The sequence below is a fragment of the Pollicipes pollicipes genome, unplaced genomic scaffold (genome assembly GCF_011947565.3).
Source record: "Pollicipes pollicipes isolate AB1234 unplaced genomic scaffold, Ppol_2.1 Scaffold_7262;HRSCAF=8765_pilon_pilon_pilon, whole genome shotgun sequence".
Taxonomy (NCBI): domain Eukaryota; kingdom Metazoa; phylum Arthropoda; class Thecostraca; order Pollicipedomorpha; family Pollicipedidae; genus Pollicipes; species Pollicipes pollicipes.
Window position 1 is genome coordinate 22,721,727 of NW_023597055.1, and position 14,347 is coordinate 22,736,073.

The window sequence follows — 14,347 nt, forward strand, 5'->3', positions numbered from 1 at the left end:
TAAAGACGACATCATTAAGGTTTAAGCAGCAGGGCATTTTGGTAGGAAAAATCAATTGCAGTTGAAGTTGAGCATCCAACTCGACCATTTTATTACTTGCAGGACGTGCTGTTGCGGCACCGCCTTAGTACGAAAAAGCATTCTTAAGTTATCAACTTCTTTGTTGCGATTGTAATTATTTTATATCATTTGCGGAATGAATGGTGCGTTAACTGATTTGTGTCGATTTCACGCCCGTCAAAGCCGTTTATAAACGGTTTAAAACGGGTTTAAACCACTGTCCCGGTTAAAATTAGTAAAAGCCGGCTGTTGGCCGGCTCGGTCAAAAACGCCCGTCAGCCTCGTGAGAGGGGAGTCGTAGTGCCAAGCAACGGCTCGTTTTTTTCCGGCGCCGTTAAGCGGCTTCTGCGGTGCGGAAATCTGTGCTCGCGCCTGCCGTCTCGGGGCCCGGCGGGGCTCGGCCGGGACCTTGACTGGGCCACCGGACCGGGAAGAATGTCCGACGGCTGGGCTGTGCCCTTCCTGGCGAGCGGCACATCGCTCATCTGCGGTCGGCGGTTTGAGGGGAGGGGCCGGGGAACAGGTGAGCCCCCCCCCCCCCACGATGAGCTCACTGCGGTCGGCGGACGACGCACACCAGGAAGCGTCGCGACCGCATCGCACCAAGCGGGAAGAGCGCCTTGACGTCAGCGCAGTATGGTTATCGTTATCTGGTCCATCCCGGAGGTGGCCTCTTAGGCCGCCGCGCCTACAGGCCTTTTGCCCCATAATTTGCGACATGATGGACCTGGCAAACACCCCGTGTGGCTTTCGCCTACCATGGAGGTGTTGATCCAGAGTCCAGAGGCTGGTGCCGCGCGCGCCCTCAGCTCGTGCATGGTGGAGGGAGCTCACTCTGGGCGAGCACTGTGAATGAACGTCCCCTGAGCCGCGGTTGATCAGAAGGCCAATGGCGTGCGGCTCTGGCTGCGAGGTCACCGTTCACCCGTCGGCGGGTGCCCCCCCCCCCCCCCCCTACAATCGCAGGCGGAAGGCCACAGGAGTCGGACGGCGGCGATCGTGCCACCGGGCCAGCAAATTGGCGAACGAACAAACATCAAGGCCGATTCCGAGGCCGCCGCCGCCCGGGCTCGCACCGGCGCGCCGGCTGGAAGCCACTTCACCCCCCCCCCCCCCCCACCTCTCCCTCGTCCTGGCGGCGCCCGGACAGTCTCCGCCCGCGTCGCGTGGCTTTCCGGCCGAGTGGGCGGCGCGGGCGCCGAGGACCGGCTCAGCCGCCGGCTGCGTGACTGTCCCGGCACGGATCATAGCGGGGCGCTGGTGGCCGCACGCGATGGCCGTGTTTACCAACAGGGGGTGGCACGCGACCCCTCCCCCATCCCCCCTCTGACAGCCAATCGGTGGCCGTTCCGCATGGCTGTCTGGCAGGTAATTGCGGCGGAAAGTAGGCCAGCGCGCGCAGCTGCGAGCCGGCGTACCGGGCGGCAGTGCGGTGGTGCGGCCGAAGCGAGGCGGTGGTGACGCTACAGAAGGTGACGCCGCTGGTGTGGCTGGTGCTCGCCGCGTCGTGGCCGGCGCTGTGGGCGGTGCTGGAGCGGGGAGTGTGTCGACGGCCGGTGATGGTTGTTCGCGTGCTGGCGGTCGGATGTTGCGTTTGTGTTCGGTGTTCTTTTGCTAGGAGTTTGGCCGGCTTTGGGTTAAGCTGCTATCAACCGGAGATAGTTGTGCGCGGACACTGTGCTTGTCCGCGCGGAGTTGCGCGGAGCGCCTGCCTTGATGGTGGGCTTGTCTCCGTAAGACGCCCTTAGTAGAAGCCCGTAGCTCCTCATAGGGCTAATCTGGTCTGTGACTCTGTCCGTTTGGTCTGTGCTGTTGCACTGTGGTCGGATCAGTCCTTTGGTCATGTTCTGCTACTCCGCAGTATCTCTGCGATCCCCTGGCACGCGACCTCGTTCGCCTCCCGCGCCCCGCCCAACTCATCACCTCCAGCAGTCTGAGTGGAGCTTTGTCAGGGCTGCTCTGGACCGGCCACCGAACGTGTCTCTGTGGCCTCCTTTTAAGCAGCCGCCGAACGCGCCCCCGGGGGCTCCATATGAGCAGCCGCCTAACGTGTCCCCGTGGGCTCCATATGAGCGGCGCCGAACGTGCCCCCGTGGGCCACCGATCGTGCCCCCGGGGGCTCCTTATGAACGGCGCCGAACGTGCCCCCGTGGGCCACCGGTCGTGCCCCCGGGGGCTCCTTGTGAATGGCCGCCTAACGTGTCCCGTGGGCTTCATATGAGCGGCGCCGAACGTGCCCCCGTGGGCTCCCTCTAAGCGGCCGCCGAACTGCTCCTGAGCCACCAGTTCCGCTGATCCGCGGGCCTTCTCGACGAACGGACCCGGCGGTCGTCACCGAGCCCCGGTCTCGTACTGATGGGCTTGGCCGGCACGCTATGAGTGCAGCAAGTTCGCGGAAGCCGGTGCCGCCCGGCGCCTTCCGCCTGAAGTGGGGTGAGAGCTAGCGGACCCGCCGGCCGCTGCAGCAGCGGATCGGCGGAAACAAGCGGAAGAATTTAGTCTTTCCTGGTAGCTCGGGGGCGCCCTTGTCGTAACTACCGTACGGCGTTGATCCGATCTAAGGGGGGTTAAAATCCAGTCTTTTCGTCCGTACCGGCGAAGCAGGTCCCGGTGAGCAAGGTCCCGGTGAACAAGGTCCTGGTGAGCAAGGTCCCGGTGAGCAAGGTCCCGGCGAGCAAGGTCCTGGCCGTCCAGCGGAGTTCCAGACGGATTTCCTCGGAGTCCGAGCGGTGTCCGTGGCCTTCAAAGGCGGCGCACTGGTCCGCGCTCCGCTGACCTTCTGTGGCCGACATGCCTGCCAGCTGGCGTCATTCGCCTGGTCCTGGAGGACTGCTCGGACCCCTGCGCCCCGGGCGGCTGGTGAGGCTGCAGCACCGAGTGCAGCGTCGCCTGCCCACCCCGACCAGGTCCAAGCCGTAAAACGACCGCCCTCTTTGAATCGCACTGCATATCATTGGAGAACAGGTCGGTTTATGTAAGATTTCCCCGCTAAGTCGCTGGCGAATCACAGCAGTCGTTGAGACGGGGCAACTGAAGGTCTGTCGCCCACACGGCGCAGTGCCGCGCTCGGGGCTTAAAAGGGCGCCAGCTGTAACTAAACAGAAGGCTCTAGATTTCGGCTCACGAAGCTAGGACAGGCGGCGCTCGGCCAGGCGCGACGGGCGCGCCGTCAGGCCATCAGGCTTACCGGCAGGCGGGCGCTGCAGCGCCGCCTGTCGTGTCGTGTCGCGCGCCGCTTGGCCGCCTTACCCGGTCAGCGCGCCGGCGCCGGTGGTCCAGTCGCCGCCACCGCCGCCGCCCGGTCACGTGTCACCACACGGCGGCCTCACAGCCACGGCGCGCGCCACCGAGAACGGCTTCTGCTTCGTCGCAGGGAGTCGCCGGCGCCCGTAAGCTGTAGGACAGGGGATGACCGGGGAGGGGAGGGGGGGGGGACTACGTGCCGGTGACTGAGCCTGACCGATCGGCTGGCCGGTCGTGTCCGATTCGGGATGGTTTGGATGGAGAGGCGCGCCGGGATTAGCGGCGACGGGGCGAGCGCTCGTGCGGCGCGGCCCATCAGGCTCGTCAGGGCTGTCGAAAGTGGTCCGGGACAGTCCTCACGGATCGCCCCGCCGCCGCCAAAAATCGCCTCGGCGCTGCAAAAACCGAATCCGGCAGCGCTGCAGTTTCGCTTCCGAGGCGTCCATTTTTATTCGATCTCCCTGGACGGCCGTCACCTGTTGGCGTTCAAGGCTGACCGGGCTCGTGGGCGCCCGCGGGCACCGACCTCTGGTGACCCGGCCGCCAGCAGCGGCATGTCGCTCCACCGGTTCGCCCGCCCCTCCCCCTCCCCCCGCCACGAGCGGCTCATCCGCGCGGCGGTTTTTTAGCCGCCGGTCGCAAGTTCAAGAGCGGCAGCTGTCACTGGCTTCCTTGCCGGCCGGATTAGATGGTGCAGCGCTCGGGTCGGCCGGGCTGGGCCGCGGGGGCCGCGGGGCGTGCCGGCCGGGCTGCCGCGACACGACCGGCCGGCGACTGCCGATCGGCGGCGGAGGCGGCGCACTTGTGCCGGACGGCGGCGCGGCGTTCGCGGAAGCTGCCGGGGAGGGCGGCCGGGCGCGGAGCGGTCCGCCGGCCGGCCGGCCGCCGCGGGAAAGGCCACCGCCTGAGTCAGCAGCTGTCGGCTCTGCGAAGGTGCGCCGCCGTGACCCGGCCGTGACCGGCGCCGCCGTCACCGGCCAGTCAAGACACCCGCCGGTGGCCGAGGTGCGGGCGGAATTTTCCAAGCCTCTGGAATGCGGCGGTGACTCCCAGTATTCTCTGATTTTAGCGCGTGACGGGGACGGAACATCTAAGTGGAAACTGCAGCCATTCAGCCTTGCGCACGGTATTGGCTTGGTTATCTAACGTAAGGCGCTGTGTGGGAATACTCGGTGACCCTGCCTTCAGGCTGCTCGCCCTACACGAGCGTTCTGATCTTTGCCTCATTCATGAGCCGAACCAGTTGAAGTGGCGCAGCCATCTGGACGTTGGGACGGGGCGGACGAATGCGCATGCTGCTTGGTGTGGCCCGTGAACCCGGCCGTTGATGTGGCTCACGGTTCGCATATACCCGCAGCATGGCCTTTTAGCCATGGGGCCCAACGGTGGCCCAGGACACCCCAACGTAGCCCACAAGGGCTGACGCTGCCCGCGGCAGTCACGGTGGCCCAGTCCGCCCTAGGGCAGCCCACGAAGGCTCCTGCTGCCCGCGGCAGTCACAGCGCTCAGACCCACAGCGTGATGCAGACAGCGGGCCATACGACGGCTCGCAGCGTCGTGCGGTATCTCACGGCAGGCTGGCGTGAGTGGCGTTCTTGCGCTCGTTTTTGTCGGCGGCGGCTGGCCGGACCACGTGACCCTGCCGGCGGTAATTGGCGTGTCGCGGCGTCCAGTCACGTGACCTGGCGGCGGCCCGGTGGGTCACTGACCTCTGCGACGCTAACGGTTGCGGTCGCCCCCACGGCCCAGCCAAACTGCTTGAACCACCGCCAGCGGCAGGGGCGGAGGCAGCGGCCGCGGTGAGGAGGAATGCGGCTTGTGGGGAAGGGTGTGCGGTTCTCGGCGAGGGCCGAGGTGAGGACCAGTGAGGACGTGTTCAGGCGGACTTGTGACGCCTGTTGAAAGGAACAACGTAGTGAGAGCTGGCGCACAGGGAGGGTCGAGCCAGTATTAAAGCTGTCCCAAGATGTTACCACTTGGCCAGGTGGCGGGTTTTTGCAATGTCAACTTGTGCTGACGGATTTACTTGACCCTTGTCACCCTCCTGGACATGCCAATAAGTGCAAGTAGGTGCTTGATGACGTTGATGTTTCCTTGGCCTGCCCGGTCTCCATGTACCGGAAAAGTACCCCATTGTCTGTTGTTTGCCCACCCTGCGTTCACTGCCCGTCCGCGGACCTCTTGCCACTGGGAACGGCGTCGGCCGCTGGCCTCGGCCATTGTCTCATGACGTCCAACCTTTCCTGGATCTAAACCGGACGTGATGTGATGACGCCCCAAGCCACCCGATATGACGGGACATTCCGTGTGTTTGGCCCAGAAGCGTGACATTTCGTGTGATGAGAAAAATCTCTTCCTCAAATCAGACGTTATTTCCCGACTGAGCGGGTGGTATATCGAGGGTCGGATGAGATGAGACCTCAAAACATCGGATGAGACCATCGGATGAGACCTCAAAACATGTTTGAACACCGTTGTTCGGGCTGTGTGATGGCTTATGGAGGGGAGGATACAGAGGCGCACGCATTAAAGCGTGGATTAATATGTACGCCACCAAATGACGACAGGCCATCCAGGGTACCACGTGTAAATGAGAAAGTCAAAAGCATATCGTGTTTTTATTACAGGTAAAAAATGTGCGTAAAAAGCGCACCTGTCGCGCGCTTTACTCAGTTTTCTGCGAAAATTACTTGTGCCCCTCCCCGCACTGTCAAAATCGTGCGTGCGCCCTTGATACTGCAGTCGTTCCCAGCAAGTTTGTGCTGTCTTCAAATGCATAGGCGACGCGGCAGCACTTACTTTTGAAATGCACCGTGTCTAACGCCCCTTTCCCTTCTCCCACAGGTGTACGTCTACGACGGACACATTCACTTGTTGCCACTCTCTTGGCCGGGCGACGATCAGCTGACGGCTGCCGACGGCGCGCCCGTAACCATGGCAGCAGTGGACGCCGTGCGCGACGTTGGCGCCGCCACGCGGGCCGACGCCCAAGTCAACGAGGCGATTCAGCAGAAGATTGACGGGTGAGTAGAGGACGCGCGCGGTGGGCGGAGCTTTTTGCCCCGTCCGCGGGTAAAAGGCGCGTAGGTTTTTGTGGCGACGGCAGACTAATCGCTGGTGATTGGACACTGCCCGGAGAAGGGCCGCCCGGCGCCGCGCGGGCCTGTTACGACACGGCGTCCGCGCCCTGGCGGCGGGCGGCGCCGAGGAGACTGGGCCCGCCGCGGTGTCGCCACTCACGCGGCGCCGCTTCCGGGCCGCTCGGGCTAGCCGACGGCCCTTCGGTCCGACGCGTCCATGGCAACACGGCAGAAAGGTCGCGGGCGTTGGCAGTCAGCTGATTGGGGCCCGCTCAGCTTGCTCGTGTTCTCAAGCACTGTCGTCCGATGGTCCCTCTTGGTCTGCGACGCGGTGGTTTACAAACACTGGCATGCGCCCGGCGACGCCCCTCTCATGTCCCGGCCCGTCTCCTCCACGCAGGTACCCCGGAAAGATAACCGAGTCACACCACCTAGCCATAGTTCGCACGCCGGCTGCGGCGGCGGCCCTGCTGCAGGCGTGTCCGCAGCTGCTGCCGGCGGCGGTGCAGGCGTTCTACCTGCGCGACCCCATCGACCTCAAGGTGAGGCCGCAGATCGGGCGTGGCGTGGCTGGCGCTGGTGGCGGCGCAAGCTAGTGCGTTACATTGGGGGAAGGGGGGGAGGCGTGTCTGTGGTCTGCGCGGTTGTGTTGTGAGGCGAGGCTGTCGCCTGTCTGCGGGCGGGCCGATCCTGAGGACCGTCCTCTCGGTGCTGCAGTCTGCTGCAGTCACTCTTGTTACCTGTCGGCTGGCCTCGCTGTGTTCGTCACGGTAAACGCGAACTCGTATTTCCACTCTCGGAACCGGAATGCCGTCATCACCGGCAGCCGGTCTCGCCGTCCTCAGGCCTGTCGCAGCATGCGCTTCTTCCCGCCGGAGACGTGCGTGCGCACGTGCGTCACGTTCACCAAGACGCTGTACGCCCAGCTGGTGCACCAGCGCTACCGGCCGGACGTGCGCACGGGCTGGCAGCTGCCACCTGGCGGCGACCCCGGGCACCGCGCCGCCGACGTCGGCATGAAGCTGGTGAGTCTGACATCTAGCAGTGAACGCTAGCACTGTGAGTGTGATGCGTCGCCGCAGGCCTGCTGCCCATGTACGGTGTTATGAAATTTGACTGGGTGTGTGGGAATTGGCGGGGTGCGCTCGGAAACAGGATTATCCCCTCGGAAATTGCCGTGAGCGCATTGGCTACGCCATCAAAAACTAGGTGTGGTTGCTGCGTGTTTTTTTTCTGGGGAGGGATGATCCATTGGGTTCATCAATATGCTCTGGGGTTGCGAACGCTGCCTCAGTGTAATTATGGAATGCATTTATTTTTGTCAATTGGATTGGTTGTTAGCTGAATGCCCATTTCTTGCACAAAATTTGGTCTACGCGGTCCATTCAAAAAGTGTTCATCCAGTTTGTGAATCACCGGGTACTCCGCAAACATCGTGAAATAGGCTTTAATGAGCAGCTGATGAAGTCATGGAGCCTTTCTCCGACTACGAAATGACGCGCTGTTTAACGGCAGGCATTTTCTCGCGGGATCAGGTTTGTGTGGGAACTAAAAAATGGAAGGTGGCATGCAAGAGCATTTTGTAAAAAGGGTTGTTTATGCCGTCAGAAAACCCGATCACGGCTCTGCAGCTCTCCCATACTGACAGCCAGCCGTAATCGAATCGCGCGATGTTCGTCGCGGTTCGGTCATGTAACGCCGCCGCAGTGTGCCACGGCCAGTAAAGCTCCCGTTGGTGGCCTGCGCAGGCAGTTTCCCCGCCCGTGGACGTGATTAGCGGCTTGTGGGACCTCCGTCGCCGCGCGGTTTGCCTGTCCAGTCAGCCAGGGCCGGAATTAACGTGTGATGCGGTTGTGTAAGCGGTGGAGTAACCGCGGGACTCGCCGGCTGGTGTGGTGTTCAGATTATGCCGGCAGATTGCCCAGTGGCGCATCAGTTCCGTGCCTGACCCGACCGGTTGTGCGGACACGGCAAGGACCGGCTTGTGCCGTCCTGACCTCTGCGTGTCCGCTGTCCGACTCCTGACCGCTGCGTGTCCGCTGTCCGACTCCTGACCGCTGCCTGTCCGCTGTCCGACTCCTGACCGCTGCCTGTCCGCTGTCCGACTCCTGACCGCTGCCTGTCCGCTGTCCGACTCCTGACCGCTGCCTGTCCGCTGTCCGACTCCTGACCGCTGCGTGTCCGCTGTCCAGCTCCTGACCGCTGCCCGTCCGTTGTCCAGTTCCTGACCGGCCCGCCGCCGGATAACGCTGGCGATGAGTGATCGTGTGCCATTACGTGGTCATCGGCAGAATCCCGTACGCCGTTAGCCTTTCGACGGCGGCCCCCGCCCGCCTGGAGGCGCGCCCCTCTCTATCTCCCTAACCCTTCTGCGGGGTCAGGCACTCGCCGGTCGCGTGAGCGTGACGGCCTCGGGAGCCGTGACGGCCTGAGCCGACCGCCCACGTCCCGCCTGCGTCAGCACGCGGCGCTTTTTTGTACCCCCTCTCGCGGCGTCGTCACTGATGCTGGTGCCAAAAAATGGTGTCGATTTTTGCCGAGCGCACCTGGTGGCGTGTGGCACGCGAGCCGGCCGGCGGCCCGCCCGGCCACTCAGCGCGCGGCGGGCACCACCGGGCGCTGACCAGCCACCGGCGCGCCTCAGTGGCCTCCTGGCGTGTTGGCATCCGCGCTCGACGGCCAGCCGCGATTGGCCGGCCGCGGCGGCTGACGAAACGCTGTTCGCCGATTGGCTGGCGTTAGCTGCCGCGCGTGCCGCGGCCGCCGTGATTGGCCGCGAGATTGGCCGACGCCGCTCACGAGCGGCGTTTGAACGCGGTCACGCGGCCGCTGGAGACGGCGCGCGTTTCGGTGCGCTGCCGGCGCTCGTCCTCAAACTTTGCCTGTTCTTTCTCGCGGCGGTTTCCAGGCGTCCAACCGTGGGGTAGGGGTGACACTTCTCAGTTTGATCACGTGACGTCGAGGATGCGGACGCCGACGCCGCGAGTCTTTCGCCGTGTCTTCGCGTATTGGAGGGTCACCGTCGACACGTCGCCCCGTGGCTAACCCTTGACCGTTCTCCCCCAGGCGTGCGGTCTGGAGATCCTAGCCTCGCGATCGAGGCCGGCCGAAGACCTGGCCAACGTCGACCCCGGCCTGGACGAGCTCCGTGATGACGTCAGGTGGCAGCGCTACGTGACGTCACTGCAGCAGAAGCGATACTTTGGCGTGAGTGCTCGGCAGGCGGGGCGCAGCGGCGCGGTGGATGCGTCTGAGTGACGTGCAGCTAACACGCCGCCTGTCGATGTCACCTCGGCGTGGTGTTGATCGGATCCCGGGCGTGCAGGTGGGCGGCTGCAGTTCCGCTGTCGCCAGGGAGCACGTGAAAGTCACCGGCCGCGTATGGGGGGATTTGGGGCTTTGGAAAGCTCATTATAAAAAGGACACATGCCTTGTATCTGTCGGCGGGGCGGTGATTTATCTCGCTGACACGTCTGCTAACGAGCGCTGCGTCTCCGGCCGAGGCTCGGGACGTGTCGGGCCGCCCGGTCACCGGGGCCCGCAGGATTTCCGGGATCGAGCCGGCCAAAACTCCCTGCAGCTCCTAACGTTCTTCCGGGAAGGAGGCAGCGCTGTTTTGTCCGACGGGACATTTCACGGGCCCCTGTTGTGCCGGCATTTTTGCGTGCTGAAATCCGCTTGTGGGAAACGATTTCAAGGCTACTGAAATCCTCTCGCGGGAGACGATGTCAGGGCCGTTTGGAATGCGGTTGGTAAAATTTGGTCGTTCGGGGCTCAGCATAATCACGGCATACACGCCTGATCGCCATACCCACAAATGGCGCCTCATTCCTTCTTTGCAGTGTATCATTTGTAATGCTGGCATTTCCGTAATGTCTTTAGTGCTGAATGAACATTTACCTGCTTATCAGCGTTGCGTTTGGTCCTGCTCGCCCTTGTCACCATATTGCTGACGGATGTGAGAGTTATCACCAATGCACATTTTACGATCATTAGCACTAGATCTCAGCCATGTTTAAGCCTGAAGGTGTGCTTGGTGCGGGGTAAGCGCATAGTATCAGCCGTATTCAGTCTTAGAAAGGCTTTACAGTTCCAAGTCCAAGGCTTCACAGTGCCAAGCCTTATCCCATTCGCACCACGTCCGCGCCTCATCCCACGTTGAAGTCAAACTCGTATGGCCCCCCACGGCCCAGACATCAGAGAGAACCACTCGAGCCCCTCAGCACCCACTGTCCGCTGTGTGCCCTCCCTCCTCGCCGGCGCGTCCGTCTCGGCTCTCCGTCTGACCGCGGTGCGCGCGTCCTCAGGACGAGCTGGAGGGGTCTCGGCAGCACTCGGCGCTGACGGAGAAGGCGCGCCAGTACTACGTCACGCACATGCTGAGCGAGACGCGGCAGTCAGCGCCCGGCGACGCCGTCCACCAGCTCATGGCCAAGATCAAGGTGGACCACGCCGAGTGGCGGCGCCGCGAAGCTCAGCTGCCGCCCGCCGACGGTAGGTGACAGCACTGGCGCGCGTGGGCTGCGCGGGTTTTGATCATTGGGCGGATGCCGTGAATTGCGGCCGATAGCGGCGTCATCTGCTGCAAGGAGATTGCGCCATCGATTGGTGCGCCCTTTGATGTGGTAGAGGTGTGTCATGAACCGTTACCTCCTTTGTGCCGGAGAGATGCCGAAAATGGAGCAAAGCTCTTATCTCCACATCACCATCAGATGGCTCTGTCAGACAGGGGCTTTAGAGATATTTTGCTCTGTACATGATTTGTGGTTTAAGTCATGGATCCAATTAAAAAGTTGTGAAATCTCTGCGGCCTCTCAGCTCCCACGACCCCTCAAGGGATCGCCAGCCAAATCCTCTGGTCACAACGCCCGCCTCTGCCCTCCACAGACGACGCCTGGCTGGAAGTGAGCCCGGACCAGCTGGACGGCCTGCTGGCGGCCCAGTTCCAGCTGGAGCAGCAGCAGCCTGAGGTGGTGGCCGAGGAGCTGCGTGACTTCCTCGGCCGCCTCTCCGGCCTGGACGGCGTAGAACTGCCGGCCGGAGCGGACTCGGCCAGTCGCAAGAGCTCCCGCGCGCGCAAGGTGAGCAGCCGGCGGGCGGCGAGGGCGAGTCGGGTGGCGGCCGAGAGCGGGCCGAGCGGCTGCCGCTCGGCTGATGTGGCAGCGGCTGGGCAGCGTTGTCATGATCGGCAGCTGGATGTGTGAGTCTGCGGACCTCCGCCTACTAAAATGCAGCTGCAAACAGGAACTGTCTCGAGCCATGTTTCAGACACTAAGAGCACACCGTGCGCTAGTTCAGAAACTTAAACGGGTTTTAAACATATCAGCACGTGAAAAACCGCCATAAACATATGCGACGTGGGTGCACGCCGCCAGATCACAAATAAACACCAGCCAGGGCCACACTACCGCCTCGAGTTCACACCTGACCCTCGCCTGCCTGGGCGCGGCCCGTCACGCTGAAGGGCCTCCCCTCCGACGGGCCGCTCCGCCGTGACTGACGCCGTCCGCTCCGCCGCCAGCCCAGCCGCAAGCTGTCGGCGGCCGCCGCCCGCAAGGTGTCCACGCTTGAGCCAGCCTCGACCGCCTCCGGCGTCCTCCTCCACGCTCAGCCAGAAGATCGACTTCAACGCGGACAGCTTCACGGGACGCCATGCGCGGCATGCTGGGTGAGTCAGAATGAGTCAGAGTCAGGGTGAGAGTCAGTCGGAGTGGAGGCGTGTGACGCTGTGTAGAGGGCGAGTCATGGTCATAGCGCGAGGCGCGGCTCGCCGGCGGGGTTTCAGTACGGTCGTATTAATCAACAGTCCTGTGTCAGGTTTGGACTGCGGGTGAGTCGAGGTCGGGTCATAGTCTTGGGCCTGAGACAGACGAAGTCCTGTGGTATGGTGAGCGAGCTGTTTCGTATCGTGAGTCAAGCACATGTTCGTGACGCTGCGCTCCGGCAGAACAAGGCGATCAGCTCACCGGCAATCGCCGAGCGCGTTCACCGGCGGCTGTGCTGGACGCGATGCAGAATCACAAGCTCACTTGGCCACTCACGTGTCCGTCGTGTCGCTCGTTGCCCCCTCCCCCTCATGGCTGGACCTGGCCACGCTCGTTCCTCAGACCTGGGCCTGGACGAGGGCCGACTGGAGCGACGCCGACTCGTCCGGCATGTCGTCGTACGGCGATGAGGAGGCCTCGGCGACGCTGGACGAGTTGCTGGGACGAGCCCGCCGACGGTGGTCCCGTGCGTCAGCTGATGGCCGAGATGGACGAGGAGCTGCGTGACACGACGCTCGCGGAGAGCTTCGTGCGCGCCACGAACGCCGTCAGGAAGGAGGTGTGTGCGATGTCACGGGGTGGTGTGTGCCGTCACGGAATTATTGCAGGATAGCGTGTTTTCGCTTGAGTGTTCGTTAGGGCCTCATCTTACCAGTATCATGGACTGTAAGATGATGTGCGTTGTGTGTTTAATTGTTTTCGATGCGTGATTTTTACGGATTAGAAAGCTTAGCAAGCGGCCTCTGCTGGGTTTGTCCAGGTGATAGCTCTTGGTGCACTGGTTGGGAGTTGTGCGCGGCCCCGGTTGACCGTCCCGCCTCCGTGTTTCAGTCGGGTCGCCAGCGCTTCGTCCGGCACGGGACCTGGACGAGGCCGACGAGTTCCGACCGGTGGCTGTGGACCTCAACGTGGTGCAGAACCTGCTGCGCTCCGCTGGAGGGTCAGCAGGGCGCCGGCGGCCCGGCTCTCAGACTGTGCTGCAGACGATGCCGGCCGGCGCGCGCCCGCCGCAGTAGGCCGGACCGGCTGTGGACCGCCGGGACCAGCTGGGAACCGTCGGGACCAGCTGTTGGCCACCGCGACGCGCCAGGAGCCCTGGCGGCTGGTCGCGCGCACGCGCGCCCTCCACTTCATGCGCGAGCGCAGCGAAGAAGACAATGATCTGCGCGAGCCCGAGTCTCCGACTGTCACCGTGGAGCCGGGTCTCATACTCGCCACTGATTGGCGGGCCTGTGGCGCACGCTAACGTCGCGTGCTGTTTCGCAACTCTTGATTGGACACTGGGTGACGTCACCGGCACGTCGCCGTCGCGACTTCGTGATTGGCAGACTTGTAGGTAACGACACCCGTGCTGCTTTCGCGGCTTTTGATTGGTCACAAAGCGTGGGGTAGGCTACGAACCCTGCTTGTTTTGATTCGTCTGACGAGATATGACGTCACTCGCACACTGCCGTTGCGGCTTGTGATTGGCCAGGAACATGACTCCGCCGCCGCGCTCCCTCCGCGGCCACGATTCGTCGCTGAATGACTGCTCTTCACGTGTCTCCACTGTTCACCATTTCATCGGCCACCGTCCCGTGTGTGTGCGCCGGCCGCGCGGGCCTCGTTCCTTTTTGTCTTGCCCCGCTGGTGTGTCTGCGCCGACGGCGGCGCGCCGACGGGGCGCCCGCGCCGACGGAGAAGAGCGGGCGTCGCGGCCGGCAGCCGTCGTCGCCCGCTGTGGGGTGGCGGCAGTGCCTCGCGTCAGCCGCGGGTCGCCTCCACGGCTCCTCGGACCGGTTGAGTCGCGTCCTCGACTTCGCGGGCTGGTGGAGATGTATCGGCCGCCGCCCCAGTGTACATAGAGAGCCGAAGGAAGCCAGTATTGCGGATTGCGTTGGGTCACGCATGTAGTGGCCCACTCTCTATACATATATGTGATAACTGCTGCAATAGCCCCCACCCCCACTCCCAACCCCCACTTCCGCACCGGATGCCCCGCCCGAACATTTTCTTGCGCCCCCCCCCCCCCTCCCTGGCCGCATCCTCCACGCCCCTTCAATTCTAATCGGTCTGCTTTTTGTACATACGCTCAGTCGGTAGTACGACCGCTTCGGAAGGAAGACGCGCGGAAACTGCCCGCCTTGTGCGGCGGATGCCCTCTCCGCGATCACTTCGTGGAGTTGGCTCCCGCATGCGGGCGAACTGCTCCGCTCTTCC

General features: G+C 63.3%; 1 protein-coding gene across 1 annotated transcript in view; it reads left to right on the forward strand.

The window, feature by feature from the left end:
* The first annotated feature begins 1,476 nt into the window (after positions 1-1,476).
* Positions 1,477-14,347, forward strand: part of ecd (ecdysoneless cell cycle regulator) — a 38,293-nt gene continuing 25,422 nt past the window's right edge. The window contains exons 1-7 of the mRNA XM_037237670.1: positions 1,477-1,532; positions 6,148-6,326; positions 6,784-6,925; positions 7,229-7,408; positions 9,450-9,590; positions 10,691-10,877; positions 11,271-11,464. Of these exons, the coding sequence (XP_037093565.1) occupies positions 6,238-6,326; positions 6,784-6,925; positions 7,229-7,408; positions 9,450-9,590; positions 10,691-10,877; positions 11,271-11,464 (933 nt within the window). The 5' untranslated portion in view covers positions 1,477-1,532; positions 6,148-6,237. The remainder of the gene's footprint in view (positions 1,533-6,147; positions 6,327-6,783; positions 6,926-7,228; positions 7,409-9,449; positions 9,591-10,690; positions 10,878-11,270; positions 11,465-14,347) is intronic.